This window comes from Citrus clementina, unplaced genomic scaffold (assembly GCF_000493195.1).
Source record: "Citrus clementina cultivar Clemenules unplaced genomic scaffold, Citrus_clementina_v1.0 scaffold_1, whole genome shotgun sequence".
NCBI classification, from domain to species: domain Eukaryota; kingdom Viridiplantae; phylum Streptophyta; class Magnoliopsida; order Sapindales; family Rutaceae; genus Citrus; species Citrus x clementina.
Window position 1 is genome coordinate 25152987 of NW_006263303.1, and position 21124 is coordinate 25174110.

Consider the following 21124-nt stretch of genomic DNA (forward strand, 5'->3'; position numbering starts at 1 on the left):
TATAAACAATGCAAAATTCAGAAAAAGGGTTATAAATATCATTCATAATTCTTTGGAATTCTGAAGGTGCATTTTTTAAACCGAATGGCATTACAGTCCATTCGTACTGTCCAAAAGGAACAGTAAAAGCAGTTTCTTGAAACTAGAAATAGCTAAGCCAGCTTTTCTAGTGGCAAGGAAGAAAGTCTTTAGATGCTTAAAGTGTTGGTCAATAGTTTGGGAAAATATCAACACATCGTCAATATAAACAATGCAAAATTCAGAAAAAGGGTTATAAATATCATTCATAATTCTTTGGAATTCTGAAGGTGCATTTTTTAAACCGAATGGCATTACAGTCCATTCGTACTGTCCAAAAGGAACAGTAAAAGCAGTTTTATAACGGTGTATATATATATATATATATATTCTTTTCTTTTAATGTTCCCAAAACTGTTGCTTGCGCTCACATCTAGTATTTTTAATTGTAATATAACTTATGACATAGTTATCTTAGAGTATTTTTTAAAATATAAAGGCTAAATGAACATTTAGGTGGCGTTTGTTTTTTAACTTAATGACTTAAAGTGACTTAACTTAATTAATTAAGTTAATTAGAGGTGTTTGTTTTTATAACTTAATGAGACTTTTTAGATAATTTTGACTTAATAAAATAAGCTAATTTTTTTGGCTTTTTACTTAATAGAGAAATCTGAATTAAGTCAATTACTTGCTAATGTAAAAAATATCCATGTTTTATAATTTATTTTTCATGTCTATCCCAAAACTCACCTATAGATATTTACCCCACATAAAAATATCAATGTTTTTTCTTTCTTATATTATATATGATAAAATTTGAAATTTATGATATTTTATATATTAAAATTCTAAAATAATTATGTATTCACTTTAATATAGTTTTACTTATAAATGTTAAAATATTGTGGTATTTAATATATTATTTATTTGACATTCAAATTTAATAAGGATACAAATGTAAAAGTACATATTTTCATCCTTTTTAAGTTAAAAAAATAAACAACTTAATACTTATTTTTTGAGATTCAGACGAAAAAATAAACATATTATTCAGATTCAGACATTCAGACCTATTCAGAATTCAGACTAATTCAGGTCTATTCAGATTTCAGACAAAAAAATAAACGCCACCTTAATCTATAATATAGGAACGAAATGAATATTTATTCTTGAGAAAAGTAATGTAGATACTACAAATTGATGAAATAATATTGTGATATGCGGGATGTCACGTATGAATCTTTGAATAACTCTCACATCCAAAAAAAAAATCTTCAAATTTCACATGAAAAGGACTCCTATGATAAAGAATATTGAGATTGACTATTCTATAAATATTGCAAATCATATCAATGTACTGGAAAGAAAAACCATGAACTAACTGTTTAATTGTTGTGGACAAATTGAAGTTTCAACGTCAATGGCACGTGAGTATGTTTCTGGGATTAGATCAAAGCAAATAATAACACTCAACTCTGGCTACTGCAAAGTCCAAACATGTTGTGTCCTCAGTGCGTAGACTTGCTTTCATCAATTCCATTGACCGGCAGCCCCATCGCATTTATTCATGCAACTCTTATATGTACAAAAAACAAAAAAAAATTGGGTGAGAAATAATTGCTTAGTTTGATTCTAGAACGATGCAGAAGATACTAATTTTGAGATTGATTATTACTTGAATTGTAGTGATCACATATATAAAGGGTAATCGAACCATGGTTCAGTTCTGATAATAGAGTTAAGGCTTCATAAATAAATTAATGTTTTCCGATTTTGATGAACAAATTGGAAACGTAAAATAATTGTTGTAGAGAAACACGAGAGAAAGACGAGAGAAACAATGAAAAAAAGGATAGAGAGAGAATGAGTGAATAGAGAGAGAGAAGACAATTTTCTCATCTTTCTCTCGTGCTTCTCTCTGTCTAGCACTACTCATTAGAAACACCGCCAGGCAGGTCATTGAATATGTAATTGAAAAGGGGATGCAACAATCGCTTAGCTTTCTCTTTCACGGCAAGAGACGCACACGGTTTTGGGTACTTAATTTAAGCCTTCTAGATCAATAGGAATGTGCTTTTGCTATTAGATTATTCTAAACGCTGATCAAATTCCGAGAGTCCAAAATTATCGAGTGATTTTAAACGCATCCGTGCAATGGTTAAGAAAAGACAAAAGTGCTACCGTGCACTCAAATCGACAGTTTGCAGAGTATTTTAAATTGAATAATGCGAAATGAAAGATAATTTACGATAAAGAAATTATGAAATGAAATCACAATGCAATACAAACAATTTTATCATTCCACTGACACCTGAAGTGCTGCAAACTGAAGATGTGGAACAAGATACATGCGAAGGCTGTTGTGTTAGGCTCTAGCAGTGAACAACAACATTAATTCAACAGAAGGGAAACCATGGCATTTGCAGAATCTCGTCCGTCGTTATTGACGCTCGGTATTATGTGTTCTGGAGATACAGACTTCACAAACTCTTTGAGCTCTGTAAAGCTGCAGTGCTCGCTATATGGCACTTCATATCTGGAGAACAGATGAGCTCAATCTCTGATTAGTTCAATATTTTGATTATAGAATATAGTACATATAAATCCGTAATTAATTGTTATAAATAGTAACTTTCTACCGATAATTTGGATTTTGAGTTTACGAATAGACACGTGATAAGCTTTGTTTAAGAATTCAAAATTAAGAAAAAAAAAAAAAAACTTATAGGAATTTACAAATAGATGGAGACTTGGACAAACCTTATGATGGTACCCTGCTGCCACCTTCTCCCTGGAGATTTTTTCTTCCCTTTGCTAAATGTCCAACCAGTGGGAGAGAATGCAACGATAAGACTAAATCGACCCTGACCAATAAGCATTAAAAAGACCAGACCAAAAAAGAAGTGATATTAGAAATAACTGATCATGGAGAAAAGTGAAGTCTATTTCACGTAAGTGAAGTGCCAAGGCCATGCTTTTGCTTGTTACTCACAAGCTCGCCCAAGCACTTGAATGGTACAGTAGCAAAAGAATATTGAGACTTAAAAATCTTCAAATAACAACCCATCACTGTCCCAAAAAAAAAAAAAATCAAAGAGAAAAAGAATGAAAAAAAATAAATCAAGTACAGAGAGTTTAATTATGTATTAAGAAATAACAATCCATCAAAGTAGTCATGGAATCAAAACTCACCCCACAAATCAGAGATGCAATCCATATTTGATGAAGCTTGTTTAAAAAGTGATAATGAGGTCAATAATTCCAACATACGTCACAAATATCGATAAATCAATTGGAACTCGGTTGATACCTTTTAGTTTATTTTATGTATCACTTTCACTATTTTATCATTTCATTGATATAAAAACAATGTGATTTGTTTAATTGTTTTCTAAAATTGCTACACAAGCATGGTGGGTCTAGCATCAATACGTCACAAATATCGATAAATCAATTGGAACTCGGTTGATACCTTTTAGTTTATTTTATGTATCACTTTCACTATTTTATCATTTCATTGATATAAAAACAATGTGATTTGTTTAATTGTTTTCTAAAATTGCTACACAAGCATGGTGGGTCTAGCATCATTCTGCTCATTAGCTAGTGAAACTTGAGCACATACATTAGCAAGGAGCACTTAACATAACTGAAGAACCACCTAGGTGTTTGAGCATAATTGGGCATCCACCAAGCATTCTTAAATCATTTATACCTCACTTTAATCTCTAAGAAAAATGATCTGCTCACCGCATATTGATTGGACATATGTTTCAGTCGTTTGAAGCTGGCAAGTGTCCACATAGGCACCACATGTATGTTGCTTTCATGTTCATTGGTAGTAAACCACTGTATATCTTCCTTGGAAAAGTCCAGGCATTTTAACACACGGAACTTTGCAGCATTGACATAAATCTTTTTACGGAGAACACGAGCAACCTCCAAGAACAGCCTTTCCTTGCCTATAATAACAGAAAATGATAAATATAGCACAGCAGAGAAAAATTGAGCAAGAAAGAGATTAATGGGCCCTACCAATTGTATAGCTTCCAATTAGAAAAAGTGTTTTAGGGTTGAAAGATTCTGCTTGAATGGCCTCAATAACGAACTGTATTACAGCCTCTTGCTTTGGAAAGTCATACTGCAAGAATTTTATTCAAGTTGTATGCATGAAAACAAATAGAATACTAGTGTACAATCATTTTCATGTTTCAGATTATGTATGATGTATGTAGATAAAAAATTTGAAGGCAGAGTATTTGCATTATAGCAATTATGATTATTTAAAGAACAGCAAGCTTACAACAAACTAATACATATTAACATATAGATTTCATAGCCCATTGCCAGCATTATATGTATCTAAGTGATGTAGGAGACCGTAAACATACACTTGTTCTGTATTTGAATTATATTTTCTTTTAAGAAACAGATAAAAGTATGATTCAGCCACTGGCTTTTACCAGCTATGTAATGGTGCAACCATTCTTTGCTTTGTCAACTTTAAACAAGTCCAAGTTGAGAAATTCAGCTAAACATGAGCATGTTTACAATCTAGTGTCCAAAATTATTTACATTGACGTACCAGAGGATTGCAGTAAGTGGTATCAAGGATCAGAGTGTGAATGAGACATGTCTGCAAAACAGACATGCTCGCCATTTCCTCACTAAAACGAAAATCTCCAGTATGCAGAACAGCCTAAATAGATGATTTTCTTCAGAATCACTCCCAGATATGGAGTTGTCAGACAAATAGCAATGTAGTATCTTAGAAGTTAATGTGGACCACACCTTACCATTTTGTGGCTCAAAGAGTATTATGATGGACCCTGGGCAATGGTTTGCTTCTAAGCATGTCACATCTATACCAGCAATAGTAGTCTTTTGGTTGAGGGGCAAAACTTGTAGCCTGTCCCATGGTATTCCAATCTTCATATTCACAAGCCTTGCTGTGATCAACGAGCAATAAATCTTCCCATGATGGAAGGATCTTGTTAAACCTTGATAATCTGAAAGGACAAATACAACAAAAAGGTGCATAAATTGGTTGGTTGAACCAGACAACCTGGATCGTGTCTGTGATTGCTTCATTAGCAGCAACTATTACAAAGTTACAGACATGTCAGTACATTGGATTCTTAGAGTCATCCAAGTTGGTGAAGTTGATGTGTAAAAGAATCTATACCTCATATTCGTACAAATAACACGATCATTTTTCGAACAATCTATAACTCTTATACAGAACATTCCTGGTTAAAATCTTGATAAACTGAAAAGAAAAATGCAAATCTGGAGTAGGAAATATTCATTTAAGCTGCAGTGTTTTCTATCGGATTGATGATTTTTCATGTGGCAATGAATTAGAGCCACATAACAGAATTAAAAACAGTGAACAACACGAAATAATTTTTTTCCTGGAACTATTAAAAATTTTGGAATTTGGAACAACTGTTAAATATTTGAAATTGTCACTGTGTCCTTACTCTGTATATTTCTACAGATATAACCATGAACTTAAATATAAGATTATATGACATAAATCACAGCAGTAGCATGGAAAAAACAATATTAGATTATATGAAGGAAATGGATCAAGCTAAAAGACTTGGGGGGAAAGTAGCGAGAAGCCAGGAGGGTGCTCTGAAAAGATTTGACAAGAAACTGACTGACTGAAGCAAATGTGAGGTGGAAACTGACAGCATTTCTTCTGAATTGGTCTGCAACTTAAAAGTAAGATTTGGTAGGAAAGACGAATACAAGTGAACTTACGATCCATATGAAAGTGGGTGAGAAACCAATGCGAACAATCTCCTCTTAGATATTTGAAAGCATCCTGCAGATAGTAATTTAAAATGAACTTAGCAACAAGACCTGCATCATTGATAATAAGAAGAAAGAGTACTGAAGACCAATCATAATTAGTCAATGGAGCAAACATAGACACTGTAAGAATGAAAAGGAATGAAGTTTATTACCAAAATATAAGTGGCTACAATACTTGTATCTAGAGACATTACCACGCCAGAAAAGATTATTTTCTCCTAACTAATTTTCCTCACTCTCCCATGCAAACAAACAGGGGAAAAAATTCAAGACAAAAGTTTATCACAATGATGTAGTTAGTTTCACTACTTCTATTTACAGAAACAATAAAATGGCAGAGAAGCTCTCAATCTCTGTCAATATCACTCTCCTTCACACACATAACTGGATATATTGCTTTTTGTTTATACATACAAACTATGCCAGTAAAGCATCTTTTCTCTCTCCTCATCAACTGAGTGTTCACAGCTCATATTGGGAGGCATTACACTTGGCCTGAGGCCTAATATATCTTAATTAACAGGAATATAGAATGTGAGTTTAGAAGAATTGTACTTGGGTATATAAATAGGCAGGAGAAAACATTTTTGAAGGGGTAAGAGGCAATTACCACTCGAAATGGTGTTCCTGGCACACAATACCATGTCGGAATGTCTTTATGTTTTCTGCCTTTGCTTTGATCTTTTGCTGCATGTTTTTTGCGACCAGAACCAGAGAAACTTTTTCTTGATCCACTCTGACCATTAGTGGGGGTGGAAACTTTCTTCACATTGGTAATGGAACCAAGAAAAAAATCTGTAATCAACTTGTTTGCAGCTGGTTTACTACTTCCATCGATAATAACTTTAGATGCCTCCTTGTGTCTCTCTGATCCATGGTAACTACTTGATCCACCATCACTAACATGTGCGTCTTTGTTTGACTCAACTGCACGGGAGTACTCTTTTTTAATTTCGCAAAGAGTATGCAAGATTTTCTTCCTGGGGCCAAGTGCAGTAACACCTATACCGATAAGATCCTGTAAAGTAAACGAAAATATAAAGTATCTATTCCAGTAACAAAATCAATAACAAAATGGTTCTCTAAGAAATCAACATTGTGCAATAAATGTCATCAAATAAGAGCTTGCAAATAAAACTCTCCTTTACAAGTCACAAGTCACCTTGATAATATAACAAATACAATTTAATCATAAAATGTATGGATATCTTTACGTAAAACAGCATTTTAATCCAAAACAAACCTCTTCTGTCAGCCATTGTAAGGTGTCCCAATCAATCTCTTCGCGAACAAAGGCTTCTTCATATCTAGCTAAACCAAGACTGTGCAGAAATTCAACAACAGGTGAAACATCAACAGCTTTCTGAGGGGACCGACCCAAACCAAGATCAATTTCTGGTTCTAACCGGGGCCCTCTTTCATGTTTGGGAAAAACAACCTAGAGCAAATATTGTATGTTCAGTAATCATGTCACAAAATAAATACAGCAGAGCAAAAGAAAAAACCCATGGGCTTAAGCTAGTGTGGAATGGTCGCCGATAACTTCATTAAAGCTTACATCTTGAGCTTGGTTCTCGCATTTGTCGAGACAATTATTTGTATGAGCCTGTCTCAATTCCTCATTCAGATCCGAAATGTCAATTCCGCACAGCGGGCACCGAACAGACTCATCAATTTTGTTACAATTAACATCATTTTTGTCGCATAACTTGAGTAACACATCAAGCACCGCATCTTCTTCTTCTTCCTCAGATTCCTCACTCAATCTACAGTCCGCTGCTCTCGGCCTCAACAACCTAGACTCCACAGAATTACGCAAATACCCCTCGTTTACCTTCAAAATTTCCTTTATCTCCTCACACTCAGGCGAATGGTCGATATCGACACATGCTGTTGGACGAGTGCAATCGATGCTCGACGGTATAGCTTCCAAGCTGCAAGTTTCATCTGAATTAAGGTAAAAACCCTCGATGTTATTCTCCTTTCCGAGATTGGTAACAGGCTTGGGTTTCTTTGATGGTCGGCTGGGATTGTTTGAGGGTTTAAGGGGAATCTTCTGTTTTTTGGATATGGTAGTTGTAAATTTAGGAGTCTGGCTGAGCGGGACTTGGAAATCGTCGTCGTCGTAGGCGGTGGAGATCGGTTGAGATACGGTGCGTTTTGTGGGCATTGCTTCAGGTTTGAGCTCTGGTTCTGAATGAGTGACGAATTCGGATTGACTTTTATTTTTAATTTTTCAAAGAATTCTACCAAGGCGTGCAAGTGGAGGGAAAAATTTCCCTGAATTTTTCGAATACGAAACTGAAGTTTAAAACGACGGGCCATTTCACTACTCAAGAGGCCCAACCCAATGTACACCTGCAGGAATGCTATGAAACCCAATTGGTGAAACACCAAATACGGGTCGGGTTTGTTAAAATTAATGAATAACTGAAAATACCCACTTCCGTGGTAGTGGAACAGCAAGCCAATCAGAGCATCGCCTGATCCGCTGACGCCACAGAATAAATTTTTTTTTTTTCTCTCGTTCACTGTCGTTTTCGTTTTCGTCTCTGAGCTCTCAGATCCTGGAATTCAAGATCCCATTGAAAGACTAAGCACGCGAAGGTTAGTTGAGTAAATAAAATAAAGCTACTTAAATAGTTAAATTTATTTGGTGGTGGTTTTGATTCGGTGTGGAGCAGATTGTAGCAATGTCGGGGGAGGAGAACGAGAGATTGTGCGTTGTGACGGGTGGAAGAGGGTTCGCTGCGCGGCATTTGGTGGAAATGCTGATCAGATACGACATGTTTTCTGTTAGAATCGCTGATTTGAGCGATTCTATTGCACTTGAACCGCACGAGGAGCAGGGAATTCTTGGCGAGGCTTTGAGGTCTGGCCGTGCTCACTATGTCTCCTTTGATCTCCGACACAAGGCTCAAGTACTTCAAGGTCATTTTCTTTTTCTTTTCATTTTAGTTAGCTGGTGTTAAAAAGCACTTCCAAGCACAACATAATGTTTCGGATTGAATATTTAGTTTGTTTGTTTTACAGCATTACAAGGAGCTGAGGTTGTATTCCACATGGCTGCACCGAATTCATCCATTAACAATCACAAGCTTCATCATTCAGTTAATGTGGAAGGTTAGATCTTCGGCTGTCTGCTGTAGGAACTGAATTTAAATGCCTGTCAACTGACTGTTGTTATTATTGTTGTTGTTACTATTGTTGTTGTTGTTGTTATTATTATTGTTATCTATTTCAACTGTGATTTGTAGGTACAAAGAATGTTATCGATGCTTGTGCTGAGCTTAAAGTGAAGAGACTTATTTATACTAGCTCTCCCAGTGTGGTTTTTGATGGGGTTCATGGGATCATTAATGGGAATGAAGCATTACCGTATCCGCCTAAGGTATTGATATTTGCTGACTTTCTATCTCTTCTATTTCTTGGTCATTCAAGTGAAGAGACATAAATTTGTGTACCTATATTAGTGTGTTCAAGCCTTTTTTTTATGTGTATTCATGTAAATACCTCACTACCACTGACACTGAGGCTCACTAGACGTTTCGCTTTAATTGTTTCAGCACAATGATTTTTATTCAGCTACAAAAGCTGAAGGAGAGGCATTGGTTATCAAGGCTAATGGTACTAATGGGCTTCTAACCTGTTGCATACGTCCTAGCAGCATTTTTGGACCTGGTGATAGGTTATTGGTTCCATCTTTAGTTGCTGCTGCAAGGGCTGGAAAATCCAAGGTATTATGTTTATCGTCTCTGTTAATTTCATTCTTCTAATTTAATTATTATTTATATGTTAGTAATGCATGTGCTCTAGCACCTTCCCCAACAAACACACGTGCATGCACACTATTTCCTCCCCCCATCTAAAACTCAAAAGAATGCTTCCTAAAATTTAATGAAGAGTCAGTTTGTAGTTCTGCTTCCCCGCTCATGAGTTGACTGCTGCTTGTGTGTAGCTATTATGTCTATAATGTTCCAACTCTGTTGTTTCTGTTCATTATGTCTATTTAAGTGCTTTCTACTTCTCGTGCCTGTGTGAAATTCCTCAAAGTTCTTTGACTGCATGGCACCAGAGCCAATGGCCCGGAAACTCGGTATTATAAGTTTGCACTAAACAGTCTTCTCCTCATGCTTTGTGTTAAACCTTTTATCAAGCTGGGACTTCTTTATTTTGTGGCTATCTGACCACTTTGTAACTCTTCTATAATGTCAATAAATGGTTTCAGATCCTTATAAAGAAATAATAAAATGGTGGATTCATTTTTTAGCAAATTTCTCACTACAGATTGCATATTTTTGTTGGAAATTGGGCTTTCGGTGATTTTCCTTGGCTTCGTACTCGCCGAAGAGTACATTATTGGCTTGTGGTTCACTATTATGCGGTCAAGCCTCTTGCTCATGCTATAGAATGTCACCTCAACTTGCCTTAGTGACCTTGCAATCAATTTTCACCCGACAATGTGTAGAGCAGGTTTAGAATTTTCTGGCAAATGGTTCATCAAAACTCTTGACAAGCCAGGATGGCAGGAAACCAGTGGAACAATTACTGTCATATAATGGCGCTTTGTTCCTTGACTGGCGTAGGCCTTCGTCAATGAAATCTAATATCTATCTTGTTCCTGACTGTTTTCAATTGGTCAGTTCATAATTGGAGATGGCAATAACGTGTACGATTTCACTTATGTTGCAAATGTGGCACATGCTCATATATGTGCTGAACGAGCTCTAGCATCGGAAGTGACTGTTGCGGAGAAAGCTGCAGGGCAGGTACTGTTTCAACACCCCCTCAAGTTCTTTCTATCTTAGATTTATATGTAAATGGGCCAATGGAATTTTTAGACTTGTCAGTATTTACTGTTGGTAGAATATGTAGAAATCACGGTATTGTGCGATATATTTGGCTTTTAAAGTTGAGTTAAGAGATTGCTTCTGGCGTTCCATCATAAACAAAATTTAATGATGATTTTGCAGGCATATTTTGTAACCAATATGGAGTCTATCAAGTTTTGGGAATTTGTCTCACTAATACTTGAAGGTCTTGGCTACCAGAGGTGCTTCTTTATCTTTTATTCATTCAGTTTGAAAAATGCACCTAGCTGTTGTCATGTGTATGCAAAAAGCCAAAAGAATACAGTTGGTCTTTTGTATTAAGCTATTAATATCTTAAAATTTCTATTAAGTCATCAAAACAATCTTTATTGTCTAAATTAGCTAAGTCAACTCATCTTAAGCCATTAAGTCAAAAGACAAAACGAACACCCCCTAATTGTTTTTGCGCCTTCTATTATTCTGTATTCAAAATATATCCTGAATTTCAAGTGAGGAACTAAAAATGGCTATGAAAATGTATATGCCGATTGTCCCTTTGTCTTAATTGATGTAGTTTGCAGGCCGAGGATAAAGATACCTGCCTTTGTTATGATGCCAATCGCACACATGGTGGAGTTGACGTATAGGCTGCTAGGTCCTTATGGAATGAAGGTTCCACAGTTGACACCTTCAAGAGTTAGACTACTCTCTTGCAGCAGAACTTTTGATTGTTCAAAAGCGAAGGATCTACTTGGCTACATGCCCATTGTGCCCCTCGAGGTTCAGTGTCTTTCCGTGAAATATAGCAAACTGTTTTTTGTAGTCCTGTTTTGACTATCTTGTCATTTTATTAAACTTCAACTTGACAAACTTGTGCTACCCCCACGGTGGGTTTTAGCTTTGCTTCAAGAGTAGCAATCATCAATGGAACTTTTTTACTTTAATAGTCTACTAATTTTAACCCTTCATAGTGTAATATTTATTTATGCAGCAACTCTATACATATTTAACTGTTTGTATGAAGATTAAACTCCAATGTGGTTCAACCCTTAGGATAAGTATCTTTTGCCAGAATTACCAGTACAATTGCAGCTGAAGCTGGACACTTTTGACTAAAGTTCCTTGTGAGGTGCCAATTTTTTGAACTGTGGCTCAAGGAAGGATTCACTTGTGATATATTACAAAGGAGTAAATCTAGTGTTTGTTTATTGCCTAAATGGAGTGTGGTGTGTAGAGGAAGGCTGAGAAAATTGATCATTTCTTTATTGCTTCATATTTAAGGGCGTTGTATTAACAGAAAAGCAGTGAAAATTTTTCAAGTCATTCCAACTTCTTGTACCTCATTTTTTTAATGAAGAATCATTACATTTTCTTGGACGGTAGAAAGCCAAGGCTTTATGAAGTTATATTGTGTAGCTTCTTTTAGATTATTTGGCAAGAAAGGAATAGGAGAGTTCTTAATGATGCTTACTAGGAACTTATTTTCTGTTAGTCAAGATCCCGTTTCTTTAAATTATTTATTCGTAAGACTTGTGGTACTCTTTTTGTGTTATTACTTTCTTAAGGGACAGCCTTCTTTGTCCTGTTTTGTTTTGCCTTGTGTTGACTACTGGTTCATGTTTACTGTAACCTCCCTGTTTGATCTAATATATTTATTGGGCAAGCAATTTACTTATGGTTACGTGATTTGATTACTCTGCAGGAGGGCATAAAGAGGACAGTTGACTCGTATTCACACTTGAGAGCTGAAAATCAGTTAAAGAGAGTAGGGCCATCCAAAGCTTCTGTACTTCTTGGTAGTGGAAGAGGTACGAAACGTTTTTTTTGCATTCACATCTTCGGCGTTTTTGATGTTTGGCTGTGATGTGGTTTCAAATACTGTGTCCTCCCTGCAAGTAGTACAAAACAGAGGAAATATCTGCATTTATTTTTCCTTTTTTGTTTTGAGTTTATTATAATACGATCAAATTCTGAGGAACACTTGCTTCGAAAGTCAGGACATGGTATCATGATAATCTCTGGTATAATGACATTCACATTCTCTCCTCCCCCCCCCCCCCAACTTCTTCCTTTTTTTAATGTTTTTGCACATAAGCCACACATGGTATATCTTAAGCAGTGATGTATCATGTATTTTGCTTGTCTCGTCACCATGTTAATCACCTGCAAAATGTTGCATTGGAAACCAGCTCCTATATCCTTGTTAGGAACTTGCTTTTAAGTATACTATATTTGGTTATGGGCTATCTGAGAGGGAGCATAATGTTATTCTTTATGATGTGATTATGGATTCAGCATTATAAGATGTTACAGAAGTTACTGAAAATATAATTTGTATTCTGGTAGGAAGAGAGAAGGGGTATGAGCAGAAGTACCTGTATTTATTTTTTACCTATATGTACTGATCAACAATTTTCCTGCCTTGCTGCTGTCCTTCTCAGTTGCCGACACGCTACTCTGGAAAGATAAAAAGTGGACTCTCACTGCAGTATTAATTCTGGTGGCAATTTACTACATCTTTATTGTACCTGGTTATACCATCATTACTGCATTTTCAAAGCTCCTCTTGTTGATGTTAATCTTCTTGGTAATCCACAGCTTTTTACCAGAGAAAATGTATGCTGCCTCGTCTCTTCTTTGAATGTCAGTATGTCAATTTGCCATTTCAATACTTCACTTAAATTAAGAGCTTACAATTGGCCGAATTTTCTTAATTGGTTTCTGAATATAAAAAAGAGTTTATATCTGTTGCTTCTATGTTGCGTGATCATCTAGCAGATTGAATCCTGTAATGTACTTTTAAATTTGTCATTAATTTTGTATATTAATGTGGGATATGAATCTTCTGGAAATCTGCTTGACCCTTTTGACATCTTCTAAATTTTCTTTTATAGGCAGTAGACTTAATAATGTGGAACTATTGTCTCTGAATGGATTTTTCTTCTGGTGCAGATTTGGATATACACTTGAGAAAATTCCTGCATCAAGTTTCCACTTGTCTGACGAGAAATCGCTACGGCTTGCTCATTCAGTAGCCTCATCATGGAATACTTCTATTACTGTTTTAAAATCTCTTAGTAAGGGTACTGAATGGATGCTATTCCTCAAGGTATATATATGACTCTTTGCTGTCTTTTTATATTGAATCCTTTCAGTTTCCGCGCTTGCATGTGGATAAATGCAAGGCCTTTGGCCCTCTGTTACTAATATTTAATCTATGTTCAGAAAGTGCCATCGTGGTTTAAAATTATTTGATTATGCATATAGAAGGCATATCATTTCAAAACTCACATGCTGACTACTATGGGGGTTTATATTGTTCGCTAACACTTCATTTTGCTCTGGCAACAAACAGGCTGCTATCTCCCTATTAATACTAAGCTTGCTTGGGGCCATATCACTTCAGAGCCTATTCATCAAAGGTTCTCTCTCTCTCTCCCTCTTTTACCCATGTGCATAGGCACATATGCCTGGATGCCCGAAGTTTTTGATTTTTCCTCTTCTTGCTAGTCTGGCTGCCATTTGCCATTTTCAATTAGAAGCCATGTTGAAAGTCATGGCTCTTTGGCTTCTGGCCACCAAACTGATCTTGTTCCCCTTAGCTTAGAAAGTTGGACTGCTAGTATGTACACTTTCCTTCTCGTATCACCACAGATGCATGTAAATCACAATTGTACTGTGAATTGAGTGCCTTGTGATTGATACACTTGGATATTCAAATGCGGCGACTTGTCTGTTGACCTCAACCATGAGAAATTTCTGGGAAAGAAATGAATTTCGCTGGTTGTTTTTTCAGAGAAACCTGTTATACTTTGATCCTACATAAATCTTATCATAGTCTCCCACCATATCATCTATTTCTTGGGCTCCTGATTCTTTTTGTGGTTGAGATTTGCATCTTGCCTGCTTTGACTACCAATTTCTTTCATCAATACTGATTTTTTTTTTCCTTCACCAGAATAATTTATGGGATTTAATGGAAAAGTTATTTTATCTGCTGTCATCTGCAGGAATTCCCTTAGCATTTGTGATTTTCTACATGTATGAGAAAAAAGAGCAAGAAATTGATTCCATAGTACTCGAGGCTCTTTCCATCGGTGGCAAGTTTAAATCTAATATTGCCAGAAAGTTTCTTACTTCAAAGAAGAATGACTAAATAGATAGTGACCTGAAGTGATGGCATCTTCATTTCTTAATTGATTAGAGCTCTTCAACTTAAATGCCTGGGTTTCGCTTTTAATATATATCTTGTACCGATTTCTGTACTGTCATTCTTTTAAAACTATGGTAAAGCAAGCTATTTAACTTTTTATTTTTCTCACGAAATGCTTGTGCATCCAATTTTGAATTATCCTTGGAGCTCTATGTATCATCTCTCTTTTAGATTAATAGAAAAATTGTACATTTTGTTCATATCCCATCCACAACACCCCCGCCCCCCCACCCAAAATGTTATTCACCTCATGATATATGGAAAGTATTTCTTCTTCGTGCATTAAATTGGTGGAGTCAATGTGTTGGAATGATTTGGTGGTTGCATCTTGCATGAACTTTCGTCAAAAGTGAGGTGGCGCTGAGATAAGTTACCTTTTGTTTTCATTATTGTATTAAATTATAACTTCAGTATTATGAGTTATAATTGTTGCTCATTGTAAAGTAAGCAGAATTAGAGTTAACGTAACCTGTTAAATTTACTGCCCAACGTCATGAGCATGGCAACGGCCCAAAATGTTTCCGCACCATCAGATGTTATTATTATACTCCAATTTCCAAGTATATTGATATGCCAAGCGCCAACGGAAATTCACTGTTATTAGCAGAGGATAATTAAGGAAATTAAATAGAAAACTCAGAATGGTGGTATAAACCATAACATAATCCCAGCATTTAATTACATTCCTTGGACGCAACAAATTTCTTTCCATGGGAATTTGGACTGACATTTGACAACCCCACTTAAGGAAAATACCAAAAGGCTGAGGTTCCCTATCTAAGACGTTATTGATTGGTTTGTATAATAAGACAATCAGGTCGGTTAATTCAAGATTAAAAATGCAGGCTTGCTGATTCGTTCCAGAGCATAAAATTTATCAGCGAGAAGAAACCAAAGACAAACAAATCAAGCAGAAGGAGAAAGAGCAGAGTTGCAAAAAATGGCACACAGTTCTAATAATGGGCTCATATCATTGCTTGGCAATGGTGGTGACAACACTCTGCTGCGAAGTAATGGAACTAAGGTTCACTTTCTTTCTCAACTATCTTTTATCTTCCCAGGCAGCACATGAACTTAGTATATACCCATTTAATTTCATATTTTTAATCATGTGAGATTTATAATCCTAACAATAACCCGTCTTTTTTTTTTTTAATTTTAAGAATTCGCTACCATGAACAATTCTTTTGTTATTATTTTCGATATTGTTGTTGCGTTGTTCTAAGTAAGTTGACATTAGATGGGCTAAAGAAAATTTTCAATCAATTTAAAGGCATCTAAAAACTTAGAATCTTATATCCATGAAAATCGCTAAAATTTTAGCACCAAAAGACATTAAAAAAAAGAGTGCATATCTTTTTTTTTTTTTTTTTTTCTTTTCATCAATCATGTAGATTTTGGACACCAAAGTCTCAAAAACTTCAGTTATATCTTTGCGTGAGCTGATATGACTGGTGAGCTCCTTAAACCTTCGAACAAATTATAAGCAGACCACATTTCATGAATTGGACCCCAAAAAAAAATGGTCTCTACTTCGCAGCCTCGACCTACATAATGTGCACACCAAATATGATAACTGAAACCTATAAAGAGCTGGCCACAAAAGGTGTTAATGATATTCCAATCTCAAAACTCGTGATCGATTGAATAGTTTGTTTGCCGTTGAATCAACCAAAGTTTTGAAACTTTGTTGGCTACACATCTAGAGATTTTGTAATTTCAAATTATGGCAATGAGATAATGTGGAAATTTCAGGGTTCGTTTGGCATGATATTTTTTTTTGTTTTATTAGTAAAATTTATATAAAAACAGTGCTCTATTAGCTACATCACATTATTCAGTATTTTGGATGTTTATTTGTGATATCGAATTGAGCATTATAATGTTCTTTTGTAGTAGAATCTTTTCAATGAGAATTCTTACACTTTATTAAAGTGCAAGAAGTCAGAAACATTATAATACTATATGGCATAATCATGCACTGATTACTTGATAATAACTATATTTTGTAGCAATATTGTTTTATAAAATATTAATTCAAGTCTATATTTTGTAAAATGCAAAAATATAGACCAAACAAGAATATATTTTATTATAAAAAATTTAAGTTATTTGGTTGTTACAAAAAATTTAATCTAACACAAAATTTGAACTTTTGTTAATAGAAGCAAAATAACTTATTTAAACTTTAAAAGTTCTACTAAAAAAATAACTAAACAACAATAAAAATTATAATAAGAACTTTATTAGATAAATCATACTAAACGCACACTTACTTTAACACTTTTGAATTATTATCGTCAGTACTTTTTCATCAATCATGTAACAATCAATACATGCACGACGAATTATACTGATGAAGGAGTATATATTGAGAGCAACTAAGATTATATTTTTCCAGGAAGAGTTCGTATTTTTAGCATCTTTTGTAGTGAAATATTGTACCTGATGATCATTCCTGCACTTCTCAAAACTTGTGATGCAGGTTCCAATCTCAGATCTTGAAGGGAAGATGGTGGGCTTGTACATGTCGCTTGGTTCATTCAGATCATGCCAGAATTTCACTCCAAAGCTGATAGAGTTTTACAGAAGTTTGAAGGAGAAAGGAGAGAGCTTCGAAATTGTATTGGTTTCACTAGATGATGATAAGGAATCCTTCCAGAGACAGTTTGTGAACATGCCTTGGCTGGCCATTCCATTTGGTGACAAAGCTCTTGAAAAACTGCCCAAGTACTTCGAGCTAAGAGCGATACCAACAATGGTGATCTTGGGGCCTGATGGAAAAACCCTGCACCTCAATGCCCGTGGTTACATTGAAGAATTTGGAATCCAAGCATATCCTTTTTCCGCAGAGAAGTTTAGTGAGCTAGAGGAGATCAAGAAGGCTCGAAGAGAGTCGCAAACCCTGGAATCGCTTCTGGTTTCCGATGAACTGGATTTTGTCATAGGGAAAGAAAACATCGAGGTAACAATATATTCTTTAGAGTAATGATACAGCCACAAACTCTTGTACAAACTTATTTTGTACAAACTGATGTGGCATGATAAGATTGGTTGAATTAAATATCACTTGGCCCACATGATTCGCTTGATTGCAAGCATTTTTTTCGCAAACAAAAATAGGATACGTATCAAGATTTAGGCTAACATCCCATGGTAAGTCACAATTCTTTTCTTCATCGATCGTATGGGAAGATGTACGTTTAAGCCACATTATTTTGGGTCTAGATAATATTTAGACTGTGCTATAAAGAAACGAGTATGGTTCTGACAGAACCATGATTCTGGTGAGCATGTGTCTTAATTGTTATTGTATTCGATAGCTAGTGATTTCATTTAACATGTCTACTGCATTTACAGGTTCCTGTATCTGAGCTTGTTGGGAAGATAGTGCTTTTCTTCTTCTCTCGAAAGCAATGTCCTCAATGCAAGGTATTCACTCCAAAGCTAGCCAAGACATACAACGAAATCAAAGCCAGACACTCGGATTTCGAAGTGATATACGTTTCACTCGACAACGACGAGGAATCCTTCCATGACTACTATTCCGAAATGCCCTGGCTATCCCTCCCTTACAATGACAAACGGGAAGTTCCCCTTCGACAATCTTTCGAGTTCTCCGGCATCCCTCATCTCGTTGCAGTTGGTCCAACTGGTAAAACTCTCACCAACGAGGCCAAAGACCTCGTGGTGCTTTACGGGTCCGAAGCATACCCGTTCACAGACATTAAAAAGAGAGAATTGGAGGGAAGGCTCGAGGAGATGGCAAAGGGGTGGCCTGAGAAAGTGAGGAACGAGAGACATGAGTATCATGAGCTTGTGCTTGCTCGCTGTGGCGTTTATGCTTGTGATGGGTGCAAACAGTTGGGGGTGAGATGGAGTTTCAATTGTGATGAGTGTTATTTTAATCTTCATCCTGAATGTGCATTGATGGGTGAAAAAGTTGTGAGTGGTGATGATGGAAATGATAAGCAAAACAATATTGTTGTTGAAGCTAATAATAACGAAGACGAAGCTGCTGGTAGAGAACGCTGGATTTGTGATGGACAGGGTTGCTACAAAGCATGAATTATTTAGAAGAGTTCATAGCAATGAACAACTTAGTAATTAGTATATCAATAATATTTTATTATAAGTAAGTGTTTATCTTTTGTTATAATGATATGGCATTGTTCAAGTTTTTTTTAACCCTCTCAAATATTCGAAGGACGCACAACTCTCCTCCTGGGAGAAAGACTGCTTTTACTCAAGCTCTTAAACTTCAAGAAAATAAATTTAAATTAAACCCATACAATAGATATGCGGGGGCTCGAATCACTTCTTTCACACTTGTGAGAGAGTGGCTCTAGCCACTTGGGCCAAGCCCTAGTGGTTAACTTAGCAGGTGCCTTTTGAACTTCATTTTTTCGGTCTCCGACATTCCATGAAAAGATGCATATTTTTCATAATTTGGCTTCGGGTTTCCTTTCTCACTTCCTGCGTAATGCTTTTAAAATGCTGCTTCTATTCTTACAATATACATAAACTGTGCTCATCTAGCGGTGGTAAGAGATATTGTCGCGTTATTAATATCTAATTAATTTAGAATTTTAACACTGTTTATGTGCTACGTGTCTTTTAACTCCTTGTAAAAAAAAATATTAAAATTATAAATTAATTAGATTGCATCACATAATAATAATGTCGCTCACGATCAAATATAGAACATGTTGTTGTGGCTCACTACCGACAATCGGAAACAAACAGACAAAACCCAAACAGAGGCGCAAAAGTGCCCTCCAAGCATCTTCAAAATCCTAGTGGGCCACGGCCCCATACAACTGGCAAAAAATTTCCTTTGATGCTCTCAAAATCAACATCACAATTGATTACGAATTTGAAATCCATTCCATTTGCATAATTACATCTGCAGAACTGGAGAGCATTAGATAGAACAACCAGCCAACAAAGCAAAACAAAAGAAAGTTTACTTGACTATATATTTATACATATATAAATTGAGTTAAAAAAAGTGATATATATAATATGCTTTTCTTCTGCAGCTTCAAATTTAGGAGTGTTTCTTTGATAAGGACAGCTCCATTGATTGTCTCCCCCTTCTAACATTTTCTATTAATTTTTTATCTCCTTTTTTTTTCTTCTCTCTCCTGATTCATTTTTGCAGATGAGTGACCGATCATCCAACCACAAGCTTCGTGCTTAAGTTTTGGTACGTGTTTGGTGAGCGAGGACGTGCTCCCATGATCATGCATGTATGCTAACTGAATAAATAAAAATCCACTAGCTAGTTGCTAATAAGATACAACTTTCCTGGAACTGGGATTAGCCCGTATTTGTAAAATAATGATCTCATCTCTACCTGTTACACCTAATACAAATTGAATCACTTACCATAAAGAATGATCACCAACTTCAAATTTTAAGCTATTATATTATAACTTCATAGTTGCTTCTATATCCAGCAAATTAATAAGGATAAGCCGTGCTCCTCTTCCGGAAATTTTTGCGGAACACATGCAATTTTGCTTTCTCTATTCAAGTGTTACCATAACTTGTGAAGAAAATTATGAGTCAGGCTCTGGGGCCCTGGCATACAAGTACAACAAGATCATCATCAAAGATCATGGATGGTCCCACTGCTTTAAACACAATCAAATAATTTGCTCAAGGACTAACTTCCTTGCGTTGTCATTTTGTACACACAATCATGAAACTTCAATGGTATCGGATGAATTCCGATTTCACAAAATCTTCATTGAAAAGATTCAGATTGCACGCAATCAGTACATTTTGAACCCGTTTTGGAACCACATTGGGAAAAGGGGTTGCTGCTGGGTCGATTGATCCAAAAAAGATTAGCAGAAACATTTGATTTGGAATAATAAAATCTCCCTTTTGTCCCTGCTTGTTGCTTAAGCTTAAGCTTATGCTTATCTCTTAGGTGATAAAATCATAATCCATTAAATCAAATACGTGTCTTGAATTTAAGGTAGTGCCACCGTTTTGCGTCACCTATATTGTTACATCCTTATTAATAATAATATTAGTAGTCAACTTTGCAATGTGACCCAAAGTGATTCACGGAAAATGACTTCCAACAGTTTGATAAAATGTGATTCATGGACACTCAAATGACATTTCTGTACACACGTTTCCGTCCGATTTACACAAATACAGGAGCTTCATCATTCATAATACTGTTTCAATGTTAATATATATACCAATCAAAGTTAAAGGGATAGATGTTAGCTGTTAT

At 35.6% G+C, this 21124-nt stretch overlaps 3 protein-coding genes across 6 annotated transcripts; 2 read left to right on the forward strand and 1 right to left on the reverse strand.

The window, feature by feature from the left end:
* Window positions 1–1347: 1347 nt before the first annotated feature.
* Window positions 1348–8050, reverse strand: LOC18055445 (DNA cross-link repair protein SNM1). Of its 2 annotated transcripts, XR_002904068.1 has the most exons (11): window positions 7403–8050; window positions 7088–7282; window positions 6455–6862; window positions 5791–5854; window positions 4813–5030; window positions 4607–4720; window positions 4057–4162; window positions 3772–3983; window positions 2782–2885; window positions 2333–2557; window positions 1348–1596 (listed from the first exon to the last, which is right to left on the reverse strand). XR_002904068.1 is itself a non-coding variant. In XM_024178699.1 (10 exons), the coding sequence occupies exons 1-10, from the start codon at window positions 8012–8014 to the stop codon at window positions 2413–2415; spliced, it is 2178 nt and encodes a 725-aa protein (XP_024034467.1). In that variant the 5' UTR covers window positions 8015–8050; the 3' UTR covers window positions 2281–2412. The 2 variants fall into 2 exon arrangements, 1 of the variants encoding a protein (XP_024034467.1); XM_024178699.1 differs by lacking the exon at window positions 1348–1596 and having other exon boundaries at window positions 2281–2557.
* A 260-nt stretch (window positions 8051–8310) lies between these two features.
* On the forward strand, window positions 8311–15088 carry LOC18055446 (3beta-hydroxysteroid-dehydrogenase/decarboxylase). 3 transcript variants are annotated; one of them, XM_006452884.2, is made up of 13 exons: window positions 8311–8451; window positions 8529–8775; window positions 8878–8967; window positions 9102–9235; window positions 9411–9581; window positions 10488–10613; window positions 10818–10897; window positions 11237–11435; window positions 12358–12463; window positions 13097–13271; window positions 13608–13764; window positions 14011–14077; window positions 14666–15088. In XM_006452884.2, the coding sequence occupies exons 2-13, from the start codon at window positions 8538–8540 to the stop codon at window positions 14809–14811; spliced, it is 1689 nt and encodes a 562-aa protein (XP_006452947.1). In that variant the 5' UTR covers window positions 8311–8451; window positions 8529–8537; the 3' UTR covers window positions 14812–15088. The 3 variants fall into 3 exon arrangements, with proteins under 3 accessions (XP_006452947.1, XP_024034025.1, XP_024034024.1); XM_024178257.1 differs by lacking the exons at window positions 14011–14077; window positions 14666–15088 and having other exon boundaries at window positions 13097–13155; window positions 13254–13271; window positions 13608–13720; XM_024178256.1 differs by lacking the exons at window positions 14011–14077; window positions 14666–15088 and having other exon boundaries at window positions 13097–13298; window positions 13608–13690.
* Window positions 15089–15731: 643 nt separating this feature from the next.
* On the forward strand, window positions 15732–18948 carry LOC18055447 (probable nucleoredoxin 1). Its single transcript, XM_006452885.2, has 3 exons — window positions 15732–15892; window positions 17354–17833; window positions 18229–18948. Exons 1-3 carry the CDS (start codon window positions 15809–15811, stop codon window positions 18934–18936), a joined length of 1272 nt encoding a protein of 423 aa, XP_006452948.2. The 5' UTR covers window positions 15732–15808; the 3' UTR covers window positions 18937–18948.
* Window positions 18949–21124: the final 2176 nt, after the last annotated feature.

What these genes read in the sequence shown, in the direction of transcription:
- LOC18055445 (XM_024178699.1), bottom strand. Translation starts at nt 8,014, where the DNA reads ATGCCCACAAAACGCACCGTATCTCAACCGATCTCCACCGCCTACGAC. An exon ending in GCGAGAACCAAGCTCAAGAT is followed by an intron (nt 7,283 to 7,402) that starts GTAAGCTTTAAT and finishes TATTTGCTCTAG; the next exon opens with GTTGTTTTTCCCAAACATGA. An exon ending in ATATGTCCAATCAATATGCG is followed by an intron (nt 2,886 to 3,771) that starts GTGAGCAGATCA and finishes CTTATTGGTCAG; the next exon opens with GGTCGATTTAGTCTTATCGT.
- LOC18055446 (XM_006452884.2), top strand. Translation starts at nt 8,538, where the DNA reads ATGTCGGGGGAGGAGAACGAGAGATTGTGCGTTGTGACGGGTGGAAGA. An exon ending in TGCCCATTGTGCCCCTCGAG is followed by an intron (nt 11,436 to 12,357) that starts GTTCAGTGTCTT and finishes ATTACTCTGCAG; the next exon opens with GAGGGCATAAAGAGGACAGT. An exon ending in TCAGAGCCTATTCATCAAAG is followed by an intron (nt 14,078 to 14,665) that starts GTTCTCTCTCTC and finishes TGTCATCTGCAG; the next exon opens with GAATTCCCTTAGCATTTGTG.
- LOC18055447 (XM_006452885.2), top strand. Translation starts at nt 15,809, where the DNA reads ATGGCACACAGTTCTAATAATGGGCTCATATCATTGCTTGGCAATGGT. An exon ending in TGCGAAGTAATGGAACTAAG is followed by an intron (nt 15,893 to 17,353) that starts GTTCACTTTCTT and finishes CTTGTGATGCAG; the next exon opens with GTTCCAATCTCAGATCTTGA. An exon ending in TAGGGAAAGAAAACATCGAG is followed by an intron (nt 17,834 to 18,228) that starts GTAACAATATAT and finishes CTGCATTTACAG; the next exon opens with GTTCCTGTATCTGAGCTTGT.